The 26,588-nt window shown below is 37.9% G+C and overlaps 1 protein-coding gene across 2 annotated transcripts in view; it reads left to right on the top strand.

The window, feature by feature from the left end:
* Window positions 1-26,285, top strand: part of LOC106869388 (fatty acyl-CoA reductase 1) — a 30,165-nt gene extending 3,880 nt beyond the window's left edge. The window contains exons 2-6 of one of the 2 annotated variants that reach the window (XM_089355167.1): window positions 12,408-12,452; window positions 15,290-15,476; window positions 16,819-16,900; window positions 17,282-17,371; window positions 24,231-26,285. In XM_089355167.1, the coding sequence (XP_089211293.1) occupies window positions 12,408-12,452; window positions 15,290-15,476; window positions 16,819-16,900; window positions 17,282-17,371; window positions 24,231-24,408 (582 nt within the window). In that variant the 3' untranslated portion in view covers window positions 24,409-26,285. Of the gene's footprint in view, window positions 1-4,689; window positions 7,170-12,407; window positions 12,453-15,289; window positions 15,477-16,818; window positions 16,901-17,281; window positions 17,372-24,230 lie in introns of those variants that run through there. The other variant, XR_016242606.1, reaches the window with a different exon arrangement.
* Window positions 26,286-26,588: the final 303 nt, after the last annotated feature.

Below are 26,588 nucleotides of genomic sequence, written 5' to 3'. Positions count from 1 at the left end.
GTTTGGTGTTGAGGTGTTGGTCGAGGGCCATCCTCGCAGCCAACACGTTGGTTGCGCTGCCAGTTGTAAGTACTTCTAGTTTCTTAACTAAGTCTCCCTCTACTCTATTTCGATCTATCGCTAATTCTTTGCTAAACCTAATCGATTCCGATTTAATTGCCATTTTTAGGGCAAACCACCAGCGGTTGTTAACGATGGCTCCTGTTAATGCCCTCTTAATTAACTCGCTAATCTGGTTCCTGTAAACCTGCCGCGCTAAGAGTGAAGTGTTCAGTTTCCAGTAACTGGGACCCTGCCTATGTGTCTTATCTAAGTCGAGTGTACACATCACAAATTTGTGATCTGTGTAGCTGACTATTTTAAATTGTGGGCATCCTACACTATCTCTATCCTCTGTCCTACATAGAACTCTATCTAGATACAATCCAACGCGGTTTGTCCAAGTTCACGTTGGCATGTTCGGATGGTTGAGTCAGAACCTGTCAGACAAATGAAAACGTCTGAGCAGGTCTTTGAGGCACTTACATCCCCTTCTATTCCTATCCATTCCCACATAGTCTAAATGTGTGTCTAAGGTAGCGTTTCAATCCTCTACTAACAGTAAAGGTCAAGACGTTCCCAGGAAAACCTCTAGACGTCTAAAGAAATCCGCTCGACCCGTTAAGGATGGTGCATACGCTGCCATCAGACGGAAAGCACACTCATTTCTGCCATTGACGTCCAAGACAACCAGCCTACCCTCTGGGTCTAGGAATATTGGCCTTACTTTTAGGCTTAGACTCTTCCGAAAAAGCACCGTGGTACCACCACCACCCATGTTTGGCAGACAGGGAGAAAAATAAATGTCGAATTGTCCGCCAAACATGGATGCGAGGGCTCGGGTTACTGAGTCTGGTTTCACTGATAGCTATGATTTCTACATTCTGTGACTTGATGATAACCTTGTTTCCAAGCTGATGCCAAGCCACATACATTTACACAACCTAATTTAAGCATAATTTTGTCGAAACAGTAAAGAGACGAGAGAGAAAGTTACTTACTCATTTCAAAAGTTTTACATTCCTCCTCCTTTGAAGTGTCTTGAAGGAGGTCTTTACATAACTTTTTAGATAGGAATTTTTGGAACTCTCCTACCACATTTGGATAGAAGGATTTGAGTGTGTGCTACTGTGTTTGTGTCATGTGTATTATTTTAATATGTTCTGGTGGTGTTGTTCGTGGGTGATTATTTTTGAAGTCATCTTCATATATGTTTGTGTGAGATGCGATATAGTTCATTAGTTTTGTGTCTTTTGTGTTTATAGCAGAGAGCATTGTATGCGTTTTTGTGGTGTTGGTGCTGGTTTGGTTGTGTAAGGGGCTTTCAGGCGATGTGTACCTCTCTGCTTTGCTTGTGTTTGATTTTGTCTTGTTTTTTTTTAATCTTTTTCTTTTACCCCCTGTGGCTATTTGCCATTCTACTGGACTTTCAATGTTAGACTAAAAGTCCGACAGATCAGAAGGGGGTAAGGGCAAGGCATCTGGTTTTATGTGTGTACTTTTAGATGTTGTGTTTTGTGGTGTGTGTGTTGTTGGGGAATTAGGGTTAGTATTTGTCTTTTCTTCATTGATATTTGTTTTCTTGGTTGTTATTCTTGGTGCTGGTGTTGGTCTATCTTTTGATGTTGGTGGTGGTGTTGTTTCTCTTCTTGGTGTTGATGGTGATGTCGTTTGGTTTTGCTTGTTGATATGTTGCTCTTGACAAGATTCCATTTTTTTGTATATTTCTTGGATCATTTGTGGGTTTGGTGGTGTTGGTAGCAAAAGTTGTCTTCTATTTGTTTGGTGTTTTGATTGTAATTGTTCTCCTTGTTGTTGTTTTTTATGTGCCAAAACGCACTTTGCTATTAAGTGGTCTGGGTTGCCGCAGAGGTAGCAACGTGGTTTTTCCCCCTCTGCCACCACATACAGGCTTTGTCTGTTCTCAAGTTGGATCACATTTGGCAATTTTTCAATTGAATCTTGATCCATTTGGATTGTGATTTCAATTGATTTGCCTGTCCAATTTTCATTATGAAAAACAGCGATTTCTATTATGTTTATTGTTTTCAAATGAAAACATATCGCTGATGTGATCCACTTTGATTCAATTTTGGGTAGGACATTCTTTATTTTTATTTTACTGACTTTCTGTCCCATGTAGTATGGGATCATGACGAGTTCATCATTTTGTAAAGCTTGCGTAGTGTTGTTTTGCTTCATCCTGATTATGGAAGTGGACCTGCACAGTATTATATTGGAGACCCCAGTTTATGTACTCTTTGATTTTCATGATGGGTTTAGCACATTTTTCTACATCTGTTTTTGTGATTTGTTCTGTTGATTTTGGGGTTTTTTAAAATTATTTTATACATGATTGTCTTTTTTTCAACATCATCTCTAACGTGTTATGGTGTGTGTAATATTAAGTTTTGCCCGGATGTTGTGAAAAGTGACCTGGTCTCAAGTAGTTCTTCATTTGTGAAATGTAGAATTTCTTTTTTTTGTTTTAACATCTCTTCAAAATTTGTGGAACTTTTCTTTGTATTGTTGTTGTCTTTGTGGGTGTTGGTGGTTGTCGCAGCAAAATTGGTGTCACTAGTGTCAGTAGTGACATTGCTTGGGGCATTTGGTTTAGTAACCATAGTGCTCTTTTTGTTGGTGGTGGTGGTAATGTTTGTATTGGCGATACCAGAAACAGTGGATGGTGCATTCTTATTAGTATTAATATCTTCACCAGTAATAGGTGAGATATTCAATTCATGCGAATCAGCAGGCACAATTGTAGCGATAATATTGATCTTGTTGTTGTTAATGGTTGTTGTGGTAGTGGATGTGGTAGTCGTGGTGGTGATGACAGGGCTGACAACGGTTGTGGAATTATTATTCCTAGCAATGACAACAATTTCTTTTCCAGCACTTGTTTTGGAGTGTGCGCGTTCGAAAGATTCATTCTTCTTTTTTTCTCTCCATCACTCCTAGGCGGGGAAAATGGGTAAATTTTCAGATTAACACCCGCACGATTTTCACTAGGGTGTTAGGGTTACGGTTTTAGGATCAGGGTTAGGGTTTTAGGGTTAGGCTTAGGGACAGAATTCCCTAAACCTAAAGCCGTAACTGTAACCCTAACCCTGACCCTAAAACCCTAACCCTAACACCCTAGTGAAAATCATGCGGGTGTTAATCTGAAAATTTACCGGAAAATGTTCATCCATGAATGACTTTGACCAGTGCTCCACAATCAAATTTCTCGACATTTTTAAAATCGAGAAAGAAGATTCGATATTAAAGTAGTGATGAAACTGCCCCTAGGGGCCAATTCCGCCCTTAAAAATACCAAAACAAAAATTGGGCGCTTCATACACCTCGAAAGCAAAAATGTAAACAAATCTTTGTTCAATGAAATGTTAGGCAGATGATGTAACAACACGATAGATAGATAGATAGATAGATAGATAGATAGATAGATAGATAGACAGACAGACAGACAGACAGACAGACAGACAGACAGTCAGGTAGACAGCCCCCTTTCTATTCACTATTCATTTATTTATTTACTTAGTCCTTTACGATTGTATTGGAATGGGTTTAAGGATGGTGGCCCCTTAAAAAAGAAACAAACAAAAAACAGGTGTGGTGTGGTCATCACTGAAAGTCTTTGCTTTCTTTCTTTTTTTTACTTTTCTTTTTTTGCCCTCTTTTCTTGTTTCCTGTTTCCTCTTTTTCTTCTTTTCTTTTTCCTTTCTTTTTCTCCTCTTTGAGTTATATTTAGAATATACTCCTTCCAAACATACATTTTTGGAGGGAATTTTTTGATAAAGTGTAATTCTGCATGAAAATACATTAATATAATGTTTGCAAATTAACAATTTGAAAAATCAATCAGTAAATAAAATAAAATAAAACGAATACACACACACACACACACACACACACACACACACACAATTGAATGTTTGAATTGTTTATTCCAAATGTGGCTCATCTCTACAAATGTTCAGATATATATATAAGTGAAGCATTGGGATATTCTAGCTTTATATATATATATATATATATATATATATATATATATATATATATGTATATGTATATATATGTGTGTATATATATACGTGTGTGTATGTATATGTGTGTGTGTGTGTGTGTATATATATATATATATATATATAAGCAATGTTAAATCTCTGAGCGAGGTATTAACAGTAACTGCACGACAAGGTGAAGTATATTTGCCACTTAAATGTGGCTGACCCCTAAGGGTGGATGTTACTGTTGCTTTTAGCCCCAGGAGAACATCTCCTCCAGCTGGCTATCGACACACATCTGTGTCTGTGTCCTGCAAATATAGACAGGACACAGATGTGTGTCGATAGCCAGCTGGAGGAGATGTTCTCCTGGGGCTAAAAGCAACAGTAACATCTACCCTTAGGGGTCAGCCACATTTAAGTGGCAAATATACTTCACCTTATATATATATATATATATATATATATATATATATATATATATATATATTTGTTCTATTTCATTTCATTTACTGATTGATTTTTCAAATTGTTAATTTGCAAATATTATACTAATGTATTTTCATGCAGAACTACACTTTATGAAAATTCCCTCCAAAAATGAATGTTTAGAAGGGGTATATTCTCAATATAACTCAGAGAAAAAGAAAGAAAGGAGGGAAAAGAAGGAAAAAGAAAGAATGAGGGAAAAAGAGAAGGAAAAGAAGAAAAAAAGAATGCAAAAAGGCTTTCAGTGATGACCAAACAGCACCTGTTTTTTTTTTAAGAGGTCACCATCCTTAAACTCATTCGAATACAATGGTAAAGGACTAAGTAAATAAATTAATTAATGAATGATGAATAGGAAGGTGGATACTCCTCTCTGTCTTTCCCTCTACCCATCTGACTATCTATCTATCTATTTATTTATCTATCTATCTATCTATCTATCTATCTATCTATCTATCTATCTATCTATCTATCTTTATGGACGAACAATAGACTAGATGTATCCGGCTCCATAAGTTTTGCCTTTTTTATGCTTTTAAAAGTTTGTTTCTAAAGTAAATTTTGTATAGAAAGTTGTACAACAACTTATAGACTCTGTGGTGCAAGTTTTTTTGCAACGGAGATCTGCCCTGTGTGGCATATTTCCAGGTTTTAAAATTGATTTCGGCTTTCTAGCCATTTTTTGTTTTGGATGATGGTGTTTTCGAGCCATGAGAAATTTCGTCAAACGAACGCTGAATTTTGCAGCATGTCGTTTGACGCTGATTTTCCTACATTGCCTTCACCACATTTGAACGAAGGAATGAAGAAAAGGGAAAGGGACAACACACACACAGATGCAGGTGTTAACATGAAAATTAACACCGCCACCACCACCACCACCAATAACAAAAACAAAACTGTAACCAAGGTTACAAAACCATGCATAAAAACCGTCACTAATGTCTCTGACGTAAACACCATTTCTGCTGATGCCATCATCACCACCACCAACGACAACAACAACAACAACAACAACAGCTACAGCAGTAGCAACAGTTCAACTCAACATTTGCTCTCTTCAGCAACAAGCGAAAGAGAGGAAGGAAAAATGAAAACAAGCCACAACACCACTGACACAGTCACAAATGCCACATCTGCCACCAATACTAGTGCCAGCACCAGCAACAACAATAACAACAATAACAAAAAAAACTTTGCTGAAGCTTTGAAGCAAAAAGAAACTATTGTGTCATACACGACAAGAGAAATAATAGATATGAGAAGGTTGATCACAAAAGAAAACAATGAAGTACATTTAAACATCCCCGAACATACATTACAAGAAACTAATAAAAAAACCATCATATACAAAGTAATAAATACTAAAAGTAGAAGGCCAGAACAGGCCAGTACAGACAAAATTCAAAAATGTTTAAATTTAATATGGTCTCATAAAATATACATCACATGGTAGCATAGATATGCACATGTCCAAGTGATTTTTCGAAATGAAGAGTTAGCGAAGAAATTTTCAACGCTAACTCTTCACACACCAGAAATAACAATGATACCTAGTTACCTTGGCCAAAAGGTAACAAAGGTAACGATAAAGCATGCACCTCCAACAATAGACACACTATGGTTGCTATCGGCCATATGTGTCGACATGGACAATATTAATATCCTCCAAATCACCGTTGGAGAAAGCAACTGGACAGGAAAAACCGTACAAATCCTGTTCCACACAAACAAACAAGAAATACAAAAAATTCCGCCTTACATCCGTTTGTCACCAAACCAAAATTTACATGTAGTGGCAGAGGGCAGGCGGCCTCGCTGTTACTTATGTGACAGTGAGGTACACCTCAAAAAGGAGTGTCCGACTGCCCTAAAAACACAACGACAACAACAACAAGGACTAACTAAACCTATAAAAAAAATCTTGCTGCCCACACCGCCATCCACACAAAAAACAACAAAAGCAACATCAACATCAATGAAAGAAAACACTACAAAAACTGCAAAATTAACAAACGAAGAAGACGAAAAAAGAAAAGACAATACAAAAACTGATACCCCTTCCCCCACATCACTTACACCACAACCAAAAATTCAACAACCAACAACAACAAAAACAACAACACAACCACTTACAAAAGCAAATACAGATCCATACAACATGCCCCTACCCCCTTCCGATTTCTCAGATATTTCCTCTGAAGACGAGGAAAGTAATGAGGAATGGCAAATAGCCCAAAAAGGAAGGAGGAAGAGGAGCAAAAAAAGAAAAACAAACAACAACAAAGCAGGGAGATTCACATCTCCCGAAAATACTCCCAACTCCTACACGATAGACACCAATAATAACACACCAAAAACAATGCTAACAGCAATAGACACTACAAACACAGAGTTGATGAAATACATCAACTCTAAAACAAACATCACAAATAACGACATCAAAACAAACAATCACCCACACACAACACCGCCTAAACACATAAAAATATATCACGTAACACCAGTATTGCACCACAAAATAAAATCCCTCTACCCCAATGCGGTAGGGGGATGTCAAAAATATTTCTGCAAGAAATTGTACAATAGCCTCCTTGGTGAAAAATCCAAGGAGGAAACAAAACTTTCAAACAAGTAAGTAACTCTCTGCTCTTTTCTTTTTGTGCTTTAAAGCACATATTTCAATAGAGTCATGCTCAAAATTGGTTGTGTAAATGCGCGTGGCTTGGGGTCCCCTTGGAAACAAGGGTACCTCTTAAATGATATCAAGTCACATAACTTGGAAATCATAGCCATAAGTGAGACCAGACTCCATGAATCGCGGGCCCTAAAGTCCATGTTTAGCGGACAATTTAACATTTATTTTTCTCCTTGTCTGCCGAGGATGGGCAGTAGTGGCACGGTGGTTCTTTTTCGCAAGAGTCTGGATCTCGAAGTAAAGACGATATTTATAGACTCGGAGGCAAGACTGGTTGTGCTGGATGTTGACGGCAGCAATGGATGCGCTTTTCGGCTGCTAGCAGTCTATGTTCCTCCTTTAACAGGTCGGTCAGATTTCTTTCGACGTCTAGAGGTATTCCTGGGAACGTCTCGTCCTTTACTTTTAGTGGGGGATTGGAATGCTACCTTGGACACGCATCTAGACTACATGGGGAGAGACAACAATAGAAGGGGATGCAAATGCCTCAGAGACCTGCTCAGACGCTTTCAACTGTCTGACAGGTACCGACTTGAACACCCAAATGTGCCAACGTGGACATGGAGCAACCGCATTGGGTCGTCGAGATCGTATCTAGATAGGATAGTGTGTAGGACAATAGATAGAGATAGCTTAGGATGTCCACAATTCCACACAGTCAGCTACATGGATCACAAACTTGTGATGTGTATGCTAGACTTAGATAAGGCACATAGGCAGGGTCCCGGTTACTGGAAACTAAATGCGTCTTTCCCGTCGAGACAGGTTTTCAGAGACCAGATTAGCACGTTAGTAAAGAGGGCTTTGACGAGAGCCATCATCAACAACAAATGGTGGTTTGCCCTCAAGAGAGCAGTAAAAGCAGAAGCAACTAGATATAGCAAGGCACTAGCCGTAGATAGAAACAGAGTAGAGGGAGGGCTAGTGAATAAGTTACAGGAGGCATTAAGAAGCAGCATCGCATCCGACGTTTTGGCGGCGAAATTCGCCCTCGACCAACATTTCAACGCCAAACACGAAGGATGTGCTGTCAGGGCAAGAATGCGTGCTCTAAGGAACGAAGGTGTTGGAGCCGTGCGAGAGGCCTGGGTGGCGGAGGCGCAGCGGGGCAACAGAGCCACCATCCGGTCTCTGGGAGATGAACAGGGGCACGAATTGCTCGAGCTGAGCAAGATGTGCGAGGCCTTTCAGCAACATTTTGCCTGACTGTTCGGGATGAGTGGCGAGCGAGAATGCAGGGTGGACTTCAGTGCCTACCTGCACAGCCTGCCATGACTCTCGGCAAGATAGGTGGAGTGCTGCGAAGGTGCCGTCACGGCGGCGGAAGTGAGGGACGCGATGGCGGGATGCTCGAAGCACAAATCTCCGGGTTTGGATGGTCTGCCCTACGAGCTTTACAACTGTATGCCAGACTTGTTTGGAGACGTCTTGGCGGCGGTGTACTGCAACTGGCAGCAGAACGGGAGCATTCCTGGTTTTGTGAGCCAAGGAGCCGTAACGCTGCTAAAGAAAGATCCAAACAAGGGGAATGTCATAGATAACTTTAGGCCTATCACTCTGCTGAATGCAGACCTGAAAATTTTGGCCAAGGTGTTAGCCAAGCGGTTGGCGCTTGTCATCGAGAAACTGGTCGGCAAGGCGCAAACGTGCGCCGTGCCGGGCCAAAGCATCCATGACAACCTCCATCTGATGCGCTACATCATAGAGCGGGTAGTTAAGGAACCTGGCATGGGTGGGGCCCTGATCAATTTGGATCAATCCAAAGCTTTCGATAGGGTAGACCATCAATATTTGGAAGCTGTCCTCACAGCGGCCGGCTTCGGACCCGTTTTCCGCGGCTGTATGGCTGCTTTGTACAAAAGCATCCGTTCGGTAGTTCACGTCAATGGGCACCTATCAAGACCTTTCCACATTGCACGTTCGGTCCGTCAGGGATGTCCCCTCTCGTCGCTTCTGTACGAAGTGGTGACGGGAGCGAAGATCAACCGGGAACAATCGGTGGGCTTGTGGCTCGGCACCTGGAGAAGCAAGCCCATACCGTCTGGGTTTGGTCCAGACCTGCAAACGGGGAAGAACTGGGACGAGATTACAAGTAGGGTAGCCACTCTCTGCCAGCAATGGGCCGAGAGGAAACTGTCCCTAAAGGGTCGGGCGGAGGTGGCAAACGTGTTCATCGCGTCCGTCATCCACTACTGCCTGACCGCTCCAAGCTGGAGCGCATCCTCTTTCGCTTCTTGTGGAAAGGAAGTGTTCCGATGGTCAGGTGATCCGTTTGCTGTCAACACCCGCTGAAAGGAGGGCTGGGCATGCCGTGGTTGATGATGTGCAGACATGCGCTGAGACTGCGACATCTCTGTCTCTACATAGACGACGGTGAGCAGGTGTGGTCGCCGTTTGTGCGACGCACTTTCCCGCAGCTCGTCTCCATGACCGAGCTGCAGTTGTGGATCAAGAAGAGACCTAGGCTAGGCGAATGGCACCGTGAGTGTTGCGTTGCTCTCCAGCACCTCTGCCGTCCCGTGTTGACCCTGAGCGGCTGCATCACAACAAATGCATTCTATAGGGGATTAGTGGAGGGGAGGTACGACGACGATCTCGGGGCGAACCTGGGCGTCGACGAGGAATACCTGACCCGCCTGTTCAAGACGACTTTCGGGCCGGGACCTATGGATAACTTCCAGAGATCCCTAGCCTGGAAGTGCTACCCGTTCGGGATAAGCTCTACCGACATGGTTTGAGACACACGGGGCCGACCTGCCCGAGATGCGGTCAGAGCGACGAGACTGTTCTGCACGCACTCGTGCAGTGTCCAACCATTTCTGACCTGTGGGCTTATGTTGAATGACTGCTGTCACATGTGGGACGAGTTGGTTTATCAACCGAGTCTATCGTCAAGTCTCCTTCCTTTAAACGGGAAGGAAGAGCTGTATTTATTGTTCTTGTGGCTATGGCGAAAGAATGCATCTGGTGGATGTGTCTAAAAGGATTAGAGACAAACACTTTCCTCTCTGGTCAATCTCTCATCAACTTTTTCAAGTATCACTTGAAAAGGAAGGTGAGAGTAGAGAGGCAAGTGTTGTCTAGCAAATGTTTCGAAAAAAGATGGATACATGTAGCAAGAATGGCACGTATAAATGACGAAGCCACTTAGAGCATGATTCTATAGAACAGTTAAAATTTTGTAAACAGAAAGTTACTTACGTTTCTTTCACAAATAAAAGTAATTTTATTTTACAAATTGTGACATTAAGGACCGAGGTTACCGTGGTCTTTTCCGTAGGTTTTTCTTTATTGGGAAATTTTTGTAATATTTTCATTTTTTTTTTGTACATACCCCAAACGTTTTCTCAATGCCTTTTCATCGTTATCCCCATTTTGTTACATGTTTGTAGTGACTTCATTTAGACATAGAGTAGATTCAAACCTGAATTGGCAAATTTTCCATATTTCAGTAGCACTTATCTCATGAAGAGACAATAGTAACAGCAGTTACATTTAACATATGGCTTTGCCAAGCTGATTTATGTCTTTACCACTTAACCCTTTTGACCTCTTCTATATCACCAAAAGTTGAATTGGGATAACAGACCCCAACGAAATCTGTTGTCCTCAACAATATGTCTCTCCTTCTAACTAGTTTTATATAGTTATAAATACAAGAACTCCGTAAGCCAGAATCAGTTGGTGAACGGAGACAACTAGAGATGGCCACAGGCAGACAGCCACTTGAGACAAACGGCCAGAAGGAGAAAGAAAACAATCAGCCACTACGAGACTTACAACTACCCTCAACTCTCTAACTTTCACTAGCACACTTTCTTTTCTCTATAATATTACTCTATTTCTATCTGTGGTTTACTACTACACAATGTCAAGAAAATGTACACAAATATACAAGAAGAAATTAATTCTCGTAACTTCGTATGCTTTTCCACTTATATTATACATTCCAACCCGTTGTGGTTTTGGCTGTATAAAAGGTAACGGTAATAAATATTTGTTTATAACTTCAATCACTGTTCTTTCATCTTGCACATCTGCAACAGCAACACCCATTACAATCACTAACTGTCAACAATCAGCATATATCATTACATTTACTGTTAGAAATGGTAACCACTAACTCTACCTAACAGTACTGTTACAATTGGCAACCCTTGACTACAATGAATTACAATACCGTTACATGAACTTAGCTGTGAAAAAGGAAATATTCACTTCCATATTTTATTATTTATAGCTTTTATTCGTTTTCTTCATTTTGCATCCTTTTTCCCATGCTGGCATGGATTAGACAAATACATATTACTGGGATATTGTTTTACAGCCAGAAACCCTTCCTGTCACTCACTCTTATCTGTTCAAGTAAGGGAGTTTTCCATTCCACCTGACTTTGAATGTACAGAGCTTCTGTTTCTTAACTGAAAAATATCTACAAATGTCACTGTCTGTACGTCACCCAGTGTAGAATGTAAATATTCACACATACACACACACCATAAGTGTATGTGTGTATGTCCTCTTAACCCTCCAACTAGTGTTTATAATCTAAATTTCTTGGTTCACATTATGTAATTCTTTGTCAATGTGTATATCAAGCAACATTGTCAGCAAAAATACTAGTCTTCTGCTTTGTTACTCTCTCCATTACCAACTTGTTGTAGCTATAAATCTGTTCCTTTCATCTTACCTACCATCCCTTCTCTCTCCGCTTAGAAACATTGCACTTTATCTCTTCTATTTTCCTTAAGCTATAGGGGCTATTTTAGGCCAATTAGCCTTGCAAGTTGTGAAATAGTCTTTACTCTTGTTGGTGCTACAAAAATGCACCTAGTAAACACTGTAAAGTAGTTGGCATTAGAAACTATACCAAAGTAAACACTGGGGAGTAATGTCAGATTTTGTTGAACCTTCCAACCCGTACCAGCAAGGAAGACAGATATGAAATGATGATGATAATGACACACACACACACGTGCACACACAAGCACGCACACACTCACATACACACACACACACTCTCTCTCTCTCACTCACACACATACATACAATGAGCTCAGTACAGTTTCCATCTACCAAATTTATTCTCAAGGCACTTGTTGACACAGGTTATAACAAAAGACACTTACCTAAATAACTTGTTAGTATAATAATTCTAAAATTTTATTTTGCAGGGTTGGATTGATAATTTCAATGGACCAAGTGGCCTCTATCTTGCTGTAAGTAATTTCCATTTGTCCTAAAACTTCTGAAATTTCAAGTATATTTCTTTTCAATGACAGAGTATTGAAATTTTAAAGCAGCAGATGTATGAAATATAGTCTATAGAATGTTAAGATTATCAGTTAGATGTAGTTTCTGCTAATTAGTGTCGTAACTAGTCATAGAGGTAGATGTAGAGAGAATATAATAGAGTAAGGAATGGGGAGAAGTTCAGAGTAACATCATTGTTAATGAAGAGTTAGTTTCTGAGTCAGTGAGGGAGTCTCTGTAGAACTGCTCAACTTACTAAAAATAGCACCCACATCATCTTATTATCTCATTATCTTATTTGGTGTGTGCATATGGGCCTGGAAAGGAAATTAACATGGACATAGATAAAATACCTTTGATCTGCTCAGTTAAGGCTGATCTGATGTTAAAGAAAGACAAAAGCTTTATCTAGCAATGAAGAAGTATCTGCAAGATTGTTGGACCTGCTAAAAATAACAACAAAATTTTCCTCTAATTGCATCTATCATCTTATAAAAATGGTAGATGACGTTGAGACACAATTGGAACTTTTGTAGATCTTTTTGATCAGGATTGACATGGGGGCTAAACAACAAAATGTTTTTATCTGTGAAACATATATAATAAATATAATAGTGTATTGTTGGGCATGGAATAAAGAAGACCAGCAAAAACTTGGGGAAAATGAGCTCAGTATGATCTGTTGGATGTTTGAGTGAGCTGAGAAAAGTTACTCAGCATTAATAGCATCAATTAATACAGGGCAAGAAAAGCAGCCACACTGGCTTATATATGATGCAAAGAAAATAACATCTGCTGAGTGAAATTATTCTGACAATGGTAGACACCCATATCAGAGGTAGGCCCAGAAAACATAAAGACGTAGCAGGGATCTAATCTCAAGATGTTGGACCAAGATCAACACTTTATATTTTACCAATAAATACAATTTTTGCTGATGGATATGTGGTTAAGAAGCTTGCATGCTACTTTTGAGAAATGCCTTCTACTATACCCCTGGGTTGACCAAAGCCTTGTGAGTAGATTTGGTAGACAGAAACTAAAAGAAACCCAGTGTGTATGAGTGTTAGTGCCTGTTTGTCTTGACATCATGTGTCACTGTCATACAAGCAGTGTCCTTTGTTTCCAATCTTCCACAGAAACATGTCCAGCCATGGGAAAATATTGGAAATATTACCTTACTTGGAAATAGGTCAGAGTTGGCAACAGAAAGGATATACAGTCATAGAAAATCTGCTTCAATAGATTGTGTCCATCCCATGCAAGCGTGGAAAACTGGATATTAAAATGATGATGATTACTCATGATTACTCATGCTGGGGTCACTAAAATCAGTTGCAAGTGATCTTGTACTTGGTCTTTGGTGGGTAAGAGTTTGGTGCTGCAGCTTTTTCCTATGTTTTCTATTATAATGCAGGTTCATTTCCTGATATTACACAGTTACATGTTCAGATACTGCTTAAAAGCATTGACATCTACTTCATGCTCACCCTTGTTTTGTGAGAGGATATAATTTTGTCAGTGAACAGGTCGCGGTCTCAAAGCGACGAAAATATTTTGACAAATTAAATTTAAATGTTGAAGTGAATCTAACGGATTTTGTGTGTTATTTTAAATGGCTTATAAACACCTTCCACGCTGCAATTGTTTTCGTTCCAGCACACGATCTCAGATCAGGTCACTTGCTATGCAAGTGCATCTCCGTAATATATATATATATATATAAATTCATTAATTATCTTTTTTAACATCCATTTTCCCTGCTGACATGGGCTAGAAGAATATATTATTGAAGTATTGGTTTACAGCTAGATGTTCTTCCTGTCACTAACCATTGCCTGTTTTCAATCTAAGGGACCTCTTATTTCATGTATTTTTAAGACATAAAGTGAGCAGGTGATTTATTTGCAAGAAAAATAACTATAACACTGGTCATAGCAATTTTCACAAACCCTAAATGTAAACAAAGACACAGATGCAAATACACCTACATACATGCACATACAATGGGCTTCTTTTAGTTTTCTTCTACCAAATCCATTCACAAGACTTTGGTTAGTCAAGACTTATCCAAGGTGCTGTCCAATAGACTGAACACAAAACTACATGGTTGGGAAGCAAACAGAACTATGCCTGGTGTTCGTGTGTGTAGTTGAGAAACCTAATTAAGCAGCAACAACACAAAGCTTAAGAGGTCATGTTGATGACATGATAACCTCACTAGTGTTAGTGCTATGAAAATATGCACTCTGTAAAAGGGTTAGTATTAGCAAGGACATCTAGCCATAGAGACCATGTTATAACTGAGACATTGGAGCAAGATGTCATCCTCCAACCCTTTAAAGCCTGTCAAACCATCCAACCAATGCTAACATTGAAAACATGTAAAATGATGGTGATGATGATATACTGTATCTTAACGTGTATAAGGAACACCTTTTTGTCAAAAATTAAGTTATAAAAATATGGGAGTTTCTTATACATGGATAATATTATAATCCCTTTCTTCCAAATTTTAAGCCCCCAAAATTAGGGGTTCCTTTTACATAAGGGTTCTTGATAATTGTTAAAATACAGTAGGTTTTTTTCCCTATATTGTCATAGATCTGGATTAGCAGGAAAACATACCACTACTTGGCTCAATCATGAATCATATTTGAGACTCAACACACACGCACACTTACTTTCTTCTCTTTCGGCCAACAAATCTTGCACACAGACAAACACACACACACACACACACACACACACACACACACACACACACACACAAATTCACTTTGTTATTCTTATCTTTGTACAGGCTGGTAAAGGAATTCTACGCTCTGTAAAATGTGAATTCAAGGCTGTTGCAGATATTGTCCCTGTTGACATTCCAGTGAACTTGATGATAACAGTGGGATGGTACACAGCCCTGGTCAAACCCCCTTCAATTTTAATTTATCATTGTACTACTGGTTCTGTAAATCCATTCACCTGGGGAGAAATGGGTAAGTACACTGACACACAAAGGCTCATCTTTTTGGTTGTTTAAATTAGTAAGGATTGAGGGATCATTATTGTGGAGAATTTGACTTAATACACTATATACAGTATATTTTATCAAAAGCTGCTGCTGCTGGTCCTCCTCCTTCCTCCTGGCTGTCAGTGGTGGGGAGAAGGCAACTCTAATTTTTATGGAGGGCTATGGATGATGGTAGCCTGGAATTGAGTATGAGCATTCTCTTCTGGAGGACCTTCAGGTTGGGGACTGGACAATTTTCAAAAGTCTTTGGTATGGTAGTGCTGCTGGAAGAGGGAGGAATTAACCTGTTTGAAGCAAGCTCTTTGTGCATGGAAGCACCAACATCTGAACCAATCTGAAATGCTGAAATGTATGCAAAGGAATGAGACCTTTCTCTGTCCCATCGTTCAGTGTTTATGCATTAATGACTTGTGAGGTTATGTCAAACAGCTGCTGTCACATGTAGACAAAATGTAGCTGTTTGTCGAATCTGTAGTAAAAATTGATGTACCATCTTCTTTTGGCAGGGAAGAGAGGCAAGCCTTTCTCTGCCTTGGGGCTGAGGCAGACTTGTCTGAATGGTTTGAAGACATGTACTTTCCTTACTGGCCAAGCTCTCATCAATTCCTTCAAGTATCATTGGAAGAGGAAGGTGAGGGTAGAGAGAAAGAGGTGTTGCTTTCTAGTGTATGCATTGAAAGGTGGATGAGAATGGCAAGAATACTGAGTCTGAATGGGCTTACTCTAAGTATGCTTTTCTAAATAAGAGGAAAGAAATTGAGAAAGGGCTGTTTCAGTGCCTTCAGACAGCAGAGTAATCTTGTGAAATTTTGCCTGGGTGGACTACTGCACTATTGAGGAATTTATTTTGTTTCTTTTAATTCTATTTTTATATCTTTTGTTATGTCCTTATTGTTGTTGATTCCTTTTTGAATACTGCAAAACTTTCCTTGCATTGTATTTCATCCTTTGATATTGTTCTCAGTGTCTTTGACCTTTGTGGCCAATAAAAGAAACTACCATCTAAGGTGGTCTGCTGGTAGTATCATTTGCATGTCAAACAAAATACTTAGTGGCATTTCTTCCAGCTCTTTATGTTTTGAGTTCAAATTCTGTGAAGGCCATCTTAGCATTTCAACCTTTTGGGGTCAATAAAATAAAGTACCAGTCAAATACTTAGTAAGGGTTTCATCAGAAATGCAAATTCAGAAAGGTATGACTGATGGATTTGATAGTTTTGTATGCCTTCTGATAGATTGCTTTTGTTTTAATTATGGTGGCCACTTTGAAGAATGGAATTTTCATTTGTTTTCAATTTTTTTTTGTAGAGAGTATTGTATTGAACTTTTTCAAGAAAACTCCTTTAGAAGCAGCCTTTCGAAGACCCAATGTTACCATGACAAATAACAGGTTAATATTATTTTCTATTTATGGTATTTTTCAACTTAAGAAGTTTATCATACATTATTTAACTAATGGTCAGCCCTTCATTTAGCAGATCTGTCATCAAAAGCATTCCTATTGTGGCAATCCTATGATTTTCTATTCTTTACTTAAGATGCTAGGGTATGATTTGAAGGAGCTTTTGCTGCTATTTCTAGCAAATTGAGAGACCATGTAGAAGCTCTGTTATTAGATCATATATTGTAATGGCAAGTGCTAGAAAAATTATTTAAATACTTTTGTGTTTAATTGACTGTTCAGAAATTCCTTCATTTCAAACATAAATAAAATGTTTTCTTCCTTTAACCTATGGCATATTTGTGATTTTTTTTTCTTTTTTAATGACAGTTTTCTACATGACTATTGGGTATTTGTCAGTCACATGATCCCTGCCTACCTTACAGATTTGGGCTACAGCCTTTTGGGTAAAAAACCAAGGTATGTACATATAATTTATAACCAATAACATTTGAGTAGAGTGGTGGTCTGCTGTCAAAGAGTAAATGTTAGATATCTTAGATATGTTACTTATGTTAGATATGTTATTACATGTTATGTTACATACGTTGAGTATGTTAGATATGTTATGTACGTTAGGTATGTAAGATAAGTTAGGTATGTTACACGTGTTAGATGTTACATATGCTAGGTATCTTGCATATGTTAAGTATGTTAGATGTTAGTTAAATTTCATGTATTAAGTATGCTATATTTGTTAGGTATGTTACATATGTTAGACACGTTAAATATATTTTTACATACATTATATAAGTTACGTGTATTACATATGTTATATATAAGGGTGGGCTGAAAAGTTCAGAGGCTGACTATGAAGGAGTGATGCTAGAGCTGTGAAATCTTGCATGCTTTAATTTTAGCTCTTCTTTTTAATAACTGCATTATCTCTTTCTAGGTCAACTGACATCTGACTGTTCAAAGAACACATCAAAAGTAACTAGTAGCGCCTTCTCTTAAAAATGGACAAAATTTGGCATCGTGCTGTTATCAAGTACCTGCAGAAAAAGGGTTTAACCTCCTAGGACATTCATGCTGATATGGTTGCCACATTAGGCAATTACACTCCAGTTTTATCAACAATGCAAAAGTGGGCAGCTGAATTTCGAAGGAGAAAAGAGACTCTTGAAGATGACCCAAGGTCTAGATGTCCTGAAATTGTCACCACTGAGGAAAACAATGATCATGTTCACCGCATGGTGATGGATGACAGGTGATTGACTACAAATCAAATAACTAATGCTATTAGTATATCCCATGAGAGAGTTGAGAATATTCTGCACAATGAACTTGGCATGACAACAGTTTCTGCCACATCCTCACACCACAGGAAAATCTGAGATTGTTTCGGGTAGATCCAGCTAGTTTCCTTGAATGTTTCTTGAGTCAGGATGAGTGTTGAATTCATCACTTTCAACCAGAAACAGAGAGACAATTCATACAGTGGAAGCACCCCTTCTCACCTGCTCCAAAGAAGGCCAAAGTCATTTCATCTGCAGGGAAGGTGATGATGTCAATTCTGTTAGGATGCAAAAGGCATTGTTTAATGATTATCTTCAAAAGGGCCACACCATCAATGGAGAGTACTATGCCAACTTGCTGAGACATTTATGAAAGGCTATCAAGATGGAACTCTCAGGAAAACTGACAAAAGGAGTCTTGTTTCATCTGGACAATGCTCCAGCACACAAGTCATTGGTTTCAATGGTTGCTGTGCTCGATTAAAGCTTTGAACTAGTTGATTGCCCTCCTTATTCTCCTGATTTGGCCCCATCTAACTATCATCTGTTCTCTAGCATGAAAAAGCACTTGGCTGGGAACCAGTATCGCAGTGATAATGACGTCATATTTGCTGTTGATGACGTTTTTGACCAACAGGATGAAAGGTTCTTCACCAATGGGATCCAAGCTCTGTAACACAGATGGGAGAAGATTGTGGGCCACAAAGGGGTCTATGTTGAAAAATAAACCTCATTTGGTTACATTACATAAGAGTATTTGGTCAGCTTATGAACTTTTCAGCCAATCCTTGTAAGTTAGGTATGTTACATATGTCAGATATGTTACATATATTAGGTATGTTATGTATTGTATATGTTCGATATGTTACATGTGTTAGGTACATTATGTATTGTGCGTATGTTAGATATACTATTTCATCATCATCATCATTTAACGTCCATTTTCCATGCTGGCATGGGTTGGACAGCTTGGCAGGGGCTGGCTAAGCAGAAGACTGCATTAGGCTTCACTGTCTGTTTTGGCAGGATTTTTATGGTTGGGTGCCCTTCCTAACACCAACCACCCTGCAAAGTGGACTGAGTGCTTTTTCCTTGGCACCAGTGCTGGCAAGGTACATTATATGTTAGTTGTGTTCCATTTGTTAAGTATGTTATGAATGATAGGTATATTACATACATAATGTGTATTAGGTATGTTAAGTATGTTACGTTAGATGTGTTGAGTATATCAGATATGTTAGGTATATTACATATGTTAGATAAGTTAGTTATATTATCTATGTCTGGTATGTTATATATGTGCAATATGTTATGTATGCTAGATGTTAGTTATGTAATATATATGGGTATATTATATATGTTAGATATATGTAAAATATGTCTTATGTTAGGTATGTTGCTTATATTAGGTATGTTAGGTATGTTGCATATGTTAGTTATGTTACATGTGTCAGCTATGTTATTTATGTTAGTTATGTCATGTTACACATGGTAGATATGTTACATGTTAGATAGTATATTAGGTATGTTGCATATGTTATATATTTTTAATGTGTTTAATTTGTTATGTATTTTATGTATGTTACATATGTTACCTATATCATATGTTAGCTTTTTACATATACCATGTATGTTACATATCTCATGTATGTTAACATGTTAGGTATGTGGGATATGTTATGTATGTTAGGTATGCTACGTATATTAAGTTACTGTCTAGAATGGCAGTGTTTACTATTTAAAGCTGAGGCCCATCTTATTCTAACAAAAAACTCCATGTTTCATATTCTGTCCGTCATGCCACTTTTTTCACATTTTTATCTTATTGGTTTTTTAGTTTGCTTTTTATTTGATTATATTCATTTTGGTCAATGTTTAATTAGTTTGCCAAAAAAAAAAAAAAAAAATGCAATTGAATTTCAGAAGTGGGTTTTGAGACATGTTTTATAGACATGTCTCTGATAAAAGTAAAAATTTCAATTCAATTGAAGTGAAAATATCTGGATAAGTTGAAAATATTACATTGGACTAATTTAAACCAATTTCTTAATTGAAATATTTCATCAACTTTACAGCCCATGGGACATTTTTAATTTTGTCTCTTGTGATTTTGGAGTTTGCACTTCGCTTAATTCCCAAAATGGTGGTACAATTTCCAAAAGTCATAGAGCTAGACCAAGGACTTGGTAGCATGTAGCTTTGTACCTCATCTTTTTGGATTTCAATCTTTCCAAGTCAACATTAGCTTATCTATACTACAATAAAGAAAGCTACTTATTAAATAGTTTGGATTATGTAACTTTTACTAAAAAGCAATTATTAAAGTCTGGAAATTTTTTTATAAAATCTGTCTTGATATATTTTTTATCAAAATGTGGTTTTTATGTTTCTTTTATTATGGAATATTTGAAGTACATACTTCACTCACAAGATTAATTTTATTAAATATGACATTTTAATTCACTGCAGGGCAGTATTTTTTTAATATCTGTTTATACTCCTGGAAATATAAAGGCTGCCCAAATATTTGCAATGCTACTTTCTACAAATTATAAGTTTAATCCAGCATCAACCAAATTCTATTGATTCCACTGGCTTTTCATATTTGTTGGGTGTTGTTGAAGAATTAGAAATTAGTGATTCTAACTTGCTTATGTTATTTGGACATATGTACACAAGTATCCCTCTCCCTACTAATTTTGTTTCCTTTAAATTTCAGAAAGATGGATATTATTTCATGAAATTTTCTATAAATATCCTTCAGATTGTTTAGATTATAATTATAGCAGAATTTGTTATGAAAAGCATTTTCAGAGATGGCAGGAGGGGAGTTTCAGATACTTCACATGCCTCCTTGACTTTCTTTCCTCACAATGTTTAGGAAAATGGGCATCTTTTAATGAAATTTTCTTCGATGTAGGCATGGCTGTGTAGTAAGAAGTTTGTTCTGGATTCAATTCTACTACATGGCATCTTGGGCAAATGTTTTCTACTATAGCCTTGGGCCAACCAAAACCTTGTGAGTCAATTTGGAAACTGAAAGAAGCTGGTTGTGTGTGTGTGTGTGTCTTTGTGTCTGTTTGTTTCCCACCACCACATGACAACCAGTGTTGGTGTGTTTATGTTTCCATAACTTAGCTGTTTGGCAAAAGAGAGCAATAAATTAAGTACCAGTACTTTAAAAGATAATACTGGGGTCAATTCATTTGACTAAAATTCTTCAAGGTGGTGCCCCAGGAATACCACAATCAAATACCTGAAAGAAGTAAAAGATAAATGACAAATACTTTTCAGATGGTGTAAATTCTGATTATATATGAGTTTAGTGTGAAAAGCATGGGGAGGGGGATATTTCATGTATCTCAATATAATTTGAATGCTGAGTCACTATCAGAACTAGAGAAGTTTCAGGTGTGGAAGCAAGGATTAAAACCGAAGGGCCTTAGAGTCAACCTAGCAAAAACCAAAGTCTTAATAAGTAGGAAGGCAGACAAACCACAAATCCCTTCAGGTAGATGGCCCTGCTCGATCTGTAGAAAAGCCGTAAGTCGAGACTCCGTAAGATGTACCCAGGGTATGCTATGGATACATAAGAGGTTCAGTAATATCAAAGGAAGGCTAACTGGGAAGATAGTTTTTGTGTGTGGCAAATGCTGAGGAGCAATAAACACTGAAAGTGTAGCTGCTAGAGTAAGAATAGCCTGGGCAAAGTTCAGAGAGCTCCTACCTCTGCTGGTGACAAAGGGTCTCTCACTCAGAGTAAAAGGTAGACTGTATGACGCATGTGTGCGAACAGCTATGTTACATGGCAGTGAAACATGGGCCGTGACTGCTGAGGACATGCATAAGCTTGCAAGGAACGAAGCCAGTATGCTCCACTGGATGTGTAATGTCAGTGTGCATACGCATCAGAGTGTAAGCACCCTGAGAGAAAAGTTGGACTTAAGAAGCATCAGATGTGGTGTGCAAGAGAGATGACTGCGCTGGTATGGTCATGTGTTGCGAATGGATGAGGACAGCTGTGTGAAAGTGTCACACCCTAGCAGTTGAGAGAACCTGCGGAAGAGGTAGACCCAGGAAGACCTGGGATGAGGTGGTGAAGCACAACCTTCGAACATTGGGCCTCATTGAGGCAATGACAAGTGACCAAGACCTTTCGAAATATGCTGTGCTGGAGAAGACCCAGCAAGCCAAGTGAAACCATAACCGTGGCCTATGTCAGTGCTGTATAACTAGCCCATTTAAGCGTACCCTTCAATCGTTGGACAATGAACTATATTTGCAAAGACCTGTTGAGGCAAGTGAAATTGCTGTCATAGCTGATGACAGTACCGCCTGATTGGCACCCATGCTAGTGGAACATTAAAAGCACCATTCAAGCATGATCGTTGCCAGGGCTGCTGACTGGCTCCCATGCCAGTGGCACGTAAAAATAAGCATCATTCGAGTGTGGTTGTTGCCAGTGCCGCCAGACTGGCTCCTGTGCAGGTGGCACATAGAAAGCACCATTTGAATGTGGCCAATGCCAGTACCGCGTAACTGGCCCTTGTGCCGGTGGCACGTAATTACACCCACTACACTCTCAGAGTAGTTGGCTTTAGGAAAGGCATTCAGCTGTAGAAATTTTGCCAGATCTGGTTCCCCAGCCCTCATTCAAACCGTCCAACCCATGCCAGCATGGGAAGCGGATGTTAAACATTGATGATGATGATGAATTTAATTACAGTTATGTTTTAAAAAATTACTTTTGAGAACTACTCCGCCCTTGCCCTAAAAGTTTCTGAAAGAAATCTTTGTAGAAATGAGAGTACAATGCTAACACTAATTATTGAATACATATGTTTTTCATTATTTTGTTGCAATCTTAATCTCTCTCTTTTAAACAAACTGAAAGGTGGTTCATCTTGTATGTGGTCATTAAGTGTGGTAAAAGCAGCTGGAAATCACACGAGTCCCAAAAGTAATGTTTTTTTTTTTTGTTTTTGCAATACAATTGTAATTAAATCATCAAAGTTTGTCAGAAAAGCAAAGCTGAGATGCCTGAAATCTCTCTCTCACTCCCACACACACTCTCCCTCCCTCCCCCCCCCCACTTTTTTCCACATTAAATTCCTGTATATAAACCTTATCTCAACTATCTGGAAGTTATTTGTTGAAAATTTCATTAAAAAATATCTATTCTTCTGAAAGCTATGAAGAAACAAATTCCTCTCCCAAAGAGAAAGTTTTTCACAACAAATTCCAATATGATTGTAATCTACACCATCCGAAATGTAGTTGTAGAAACTTTCATTTATAAATATCCATTTTGCAGAAAGTTATGAGAAAACAAATTCAGAGGACACACTTCTGTTGTTACACCCTAAATTTACTGGGGGAGTGAGTACTATTAGATGATATAAAGGGAGATTTCATGTAATATACCAGAAAAATTACTCAACTATACAAGAAAAATTATGCAACTAACAGAAAACAGCCCAGAAGGCAACCTTTCTGCTAGTAATAGTAATGAATATGTTGTATATAATGCTTAGGTTCATTATGACTCATTGGGAAAGGGTAAAAGAGAGGGCAGAAAGCAGTAATAAGTCGAGAAAGATAGCAATGGTTCCTAAAGTACATGCATAGTACACAGGATAAAACACCAGACATCATCACTTTAACTATTTTAATGTCTACTTTTCTGTGATGGATAGGTTCATAATGGCATATTTTTGTGTGTACCATTCATTTCATTACAGCTTTGACTTATCTATAACACTCTACAGCTAAGATCTGATCTCACCATCTTTTCTCTTGTCTTCTTTGATTTGCCTCTATCCAGTAGCACATCTAACCATCTTTTGATGTAACGAATGAGACTTGAATGGTGAGAGGAGTCAAATATCATGTTGATAGTGCTAAACACTGAAAAATAAAACTTTGGGAACCAGAACATTCTGATCTCTGGAATACATAACTAATGTATCAGTTAAGACTTTTTGAATATTTGTTGACAATTTCATAAATATTCTAATTTGTTTTTCTTCATTTCTCTGTAGAATGGTAAAAATTTACAACCGGCTGCACCGAACATTGGGCATACTGACATATTTTACCTGTCAGTCCTGGGAATGGACATTCAATAATCCAGATATGTTGAAGAACCAGCTCTCTTCAGAAGATAGAAAAGTATGTCAGAACTGTTTTATTGATATTTTATGTTATATATTCTGTTAATTAGTTAATTAGAAGAAGTATTTTTTTTAGTTTCTTTTTAACTCTAATGTGTTCTGAGAGCTTTCTAAATAACTAGTAGCACTTCTATGATTATGGCCACAATATTAGTTTATGTATTGTGATATATTCTAATAAGTTTGTTTCATTTTCATCAGTTAATATTGTTGATAGTGTAGCTGTATAAACACTGTAGTGTTCTCTTTATAAATGATATATGATTAACATATACATGTTTTTTTAGTTTTACTTGTTTCAGTCATTGGACTAAGGCCACACTAGGGCACTATCTTGAAGGGTTTAGTAGAACAAATTGACCCCATTTTAAGCTTGCTATCAGTCTCTCTTTGCTGAACCACTAAGTTACAGGGATATAGACAAACTGATACCCCCACACACAAAGGTGACTTCCACCATGCCATATATATATATATATATATATATATATATATATAGTATATTATTTTATGTGTATTAATATTATCTCAGTTATTGAAACTTTCGATAATTTGAATACGTTAATAGTTACCAGGGGTAGCAAAATTACACTAAAAAACAAGATATCCCAGCCGATTTACAGGTTGATATACCGAGTTAACGTGCAGCAGAAATATAACAAAAGCTGTTACTCAGAGTTTCACGTTCCTGATCGTCAGACAGTTTTGTTAAAATGGAACAGAAATAACGATATAATCAAAACTAGTTAAAGGATACACCTTCAAATATGGATTCGTGTCATTGGTCCTTTCAATTAACGGTCTTAAGCATGCAATGAACAAAATAAATGAATTCAATATAAATTCATCCTTTTGTAAAATCGAAGAAAACCTTAAATCAAAAAGTGGATTCAAAATACATATTGTAAATAATTATATAGGAAATATAAATCAATTAATACACTAAAATTAAAATTAAAATTTTCACGCTGCATTACATAAATATTTTACAACAGTATATACCCATACTAGATCAACTATAATCTATGGCCAACCATTGTATTCTTTCTTGTCTTGAGGTTCACGGCCAAACGGCTGGGTGGATTTGCGTGAAAAATGGCACGCATGTGGAGACGGGTGCATAGATTGGAATGCGCTTTCTATTTTTTCCTAGCCCCCATACTTACAGAGAAAATCAATTAAAACAACTCGCGTGCGTGTGTGTATGTGAGTGTGTGTCACTGAAGCCATTCATACATATATACATATAATCACACATTCTGTCTTTCACACCGCATCAAACACACACACGCACATCAATTCTTTTGTCTCATGCAACTTCAAAAGAACTTCACTGATACAATTTGACTCGAGAGATAAATGCAAACCACACGTCTAATACAATAGCGCTCAGCCACATAGGTACGTGTCTATTTCTTCTTTAAAAGAAAATAATTTTCGCAAAAAAGTATTATGTGAATTTCCTTTCAAATAAACTTCTTCACTGTGTTGGATTGTTATTGTTGTTTAACCATAGGTCAGCCCAGAGGTCTGAATTTCTTTTCTATTTACAGATTTGCATTTCAAACATTCAACATAATCTTTTCCATACATCAACTATCGTAAAAAATCTCGCATTAATACAGTAGGGTTTTTTGAGGGAGATTTGGCTGCTATTTCTACCAGGTCTATCTACCATGTAGAGGTCTGAGTACCGCTGTTGAATTTTGTATTTTATTTTAAATGATTTAAAGAATGAAGGACCTGTGTTGCACAGTGGTGCCAACAGATTGAACCTCTACATGGTCATCCGACCTGTTAGAAATAACAGCCAAATCTCTCCTTAATTAATTACATATCCGTGTCCATTTTTTCTTTAAAAGAAAATAATTTTCACAAAAAACAATTACGTGAATTACCTTTCAAATAAACTTCTTCACTGTGTTGGATTGTTATTGTTGTTTAACCATAGGTCAGCCCTGATCCTCTTCTATTCTGGTGTTATAAAGCTTTATATTCTATAATATCTATACTATGTTACATTCTGTATAAGTGTATACATGCATACATATACATCCATGTATGTATGTGCACAAGTATAAACATACACTCTTACTTACACATATACACAGATGCACACATACAAATACATATGCATGCCTACAATACAGACATCCACATAAAAACATATCTAGGTCCTGATGTATATACACAAACAACTTTTTAAAAATTGCTGAGTGTATAATA

The sequence above is a fragment of the Octopus bimaculoides genome, chromosome 7, assembly GCF_046866305.1.
Source record: "Octopus bimaculoides isolate indiv1 chromosome 7, ASM4686630v1, whole genome shotgun sequence".
NCBI classification, from domain to species: domain Eukaryota; kingdom Metazoa; phylum Mollusca; class Cephalopoda; order Octopoda; family Octopodidae; genus Octopus; species Octopus bimaculoides.
This window is presented reverse-complemented; position numbering and strand designations above follow the sequence as displayed.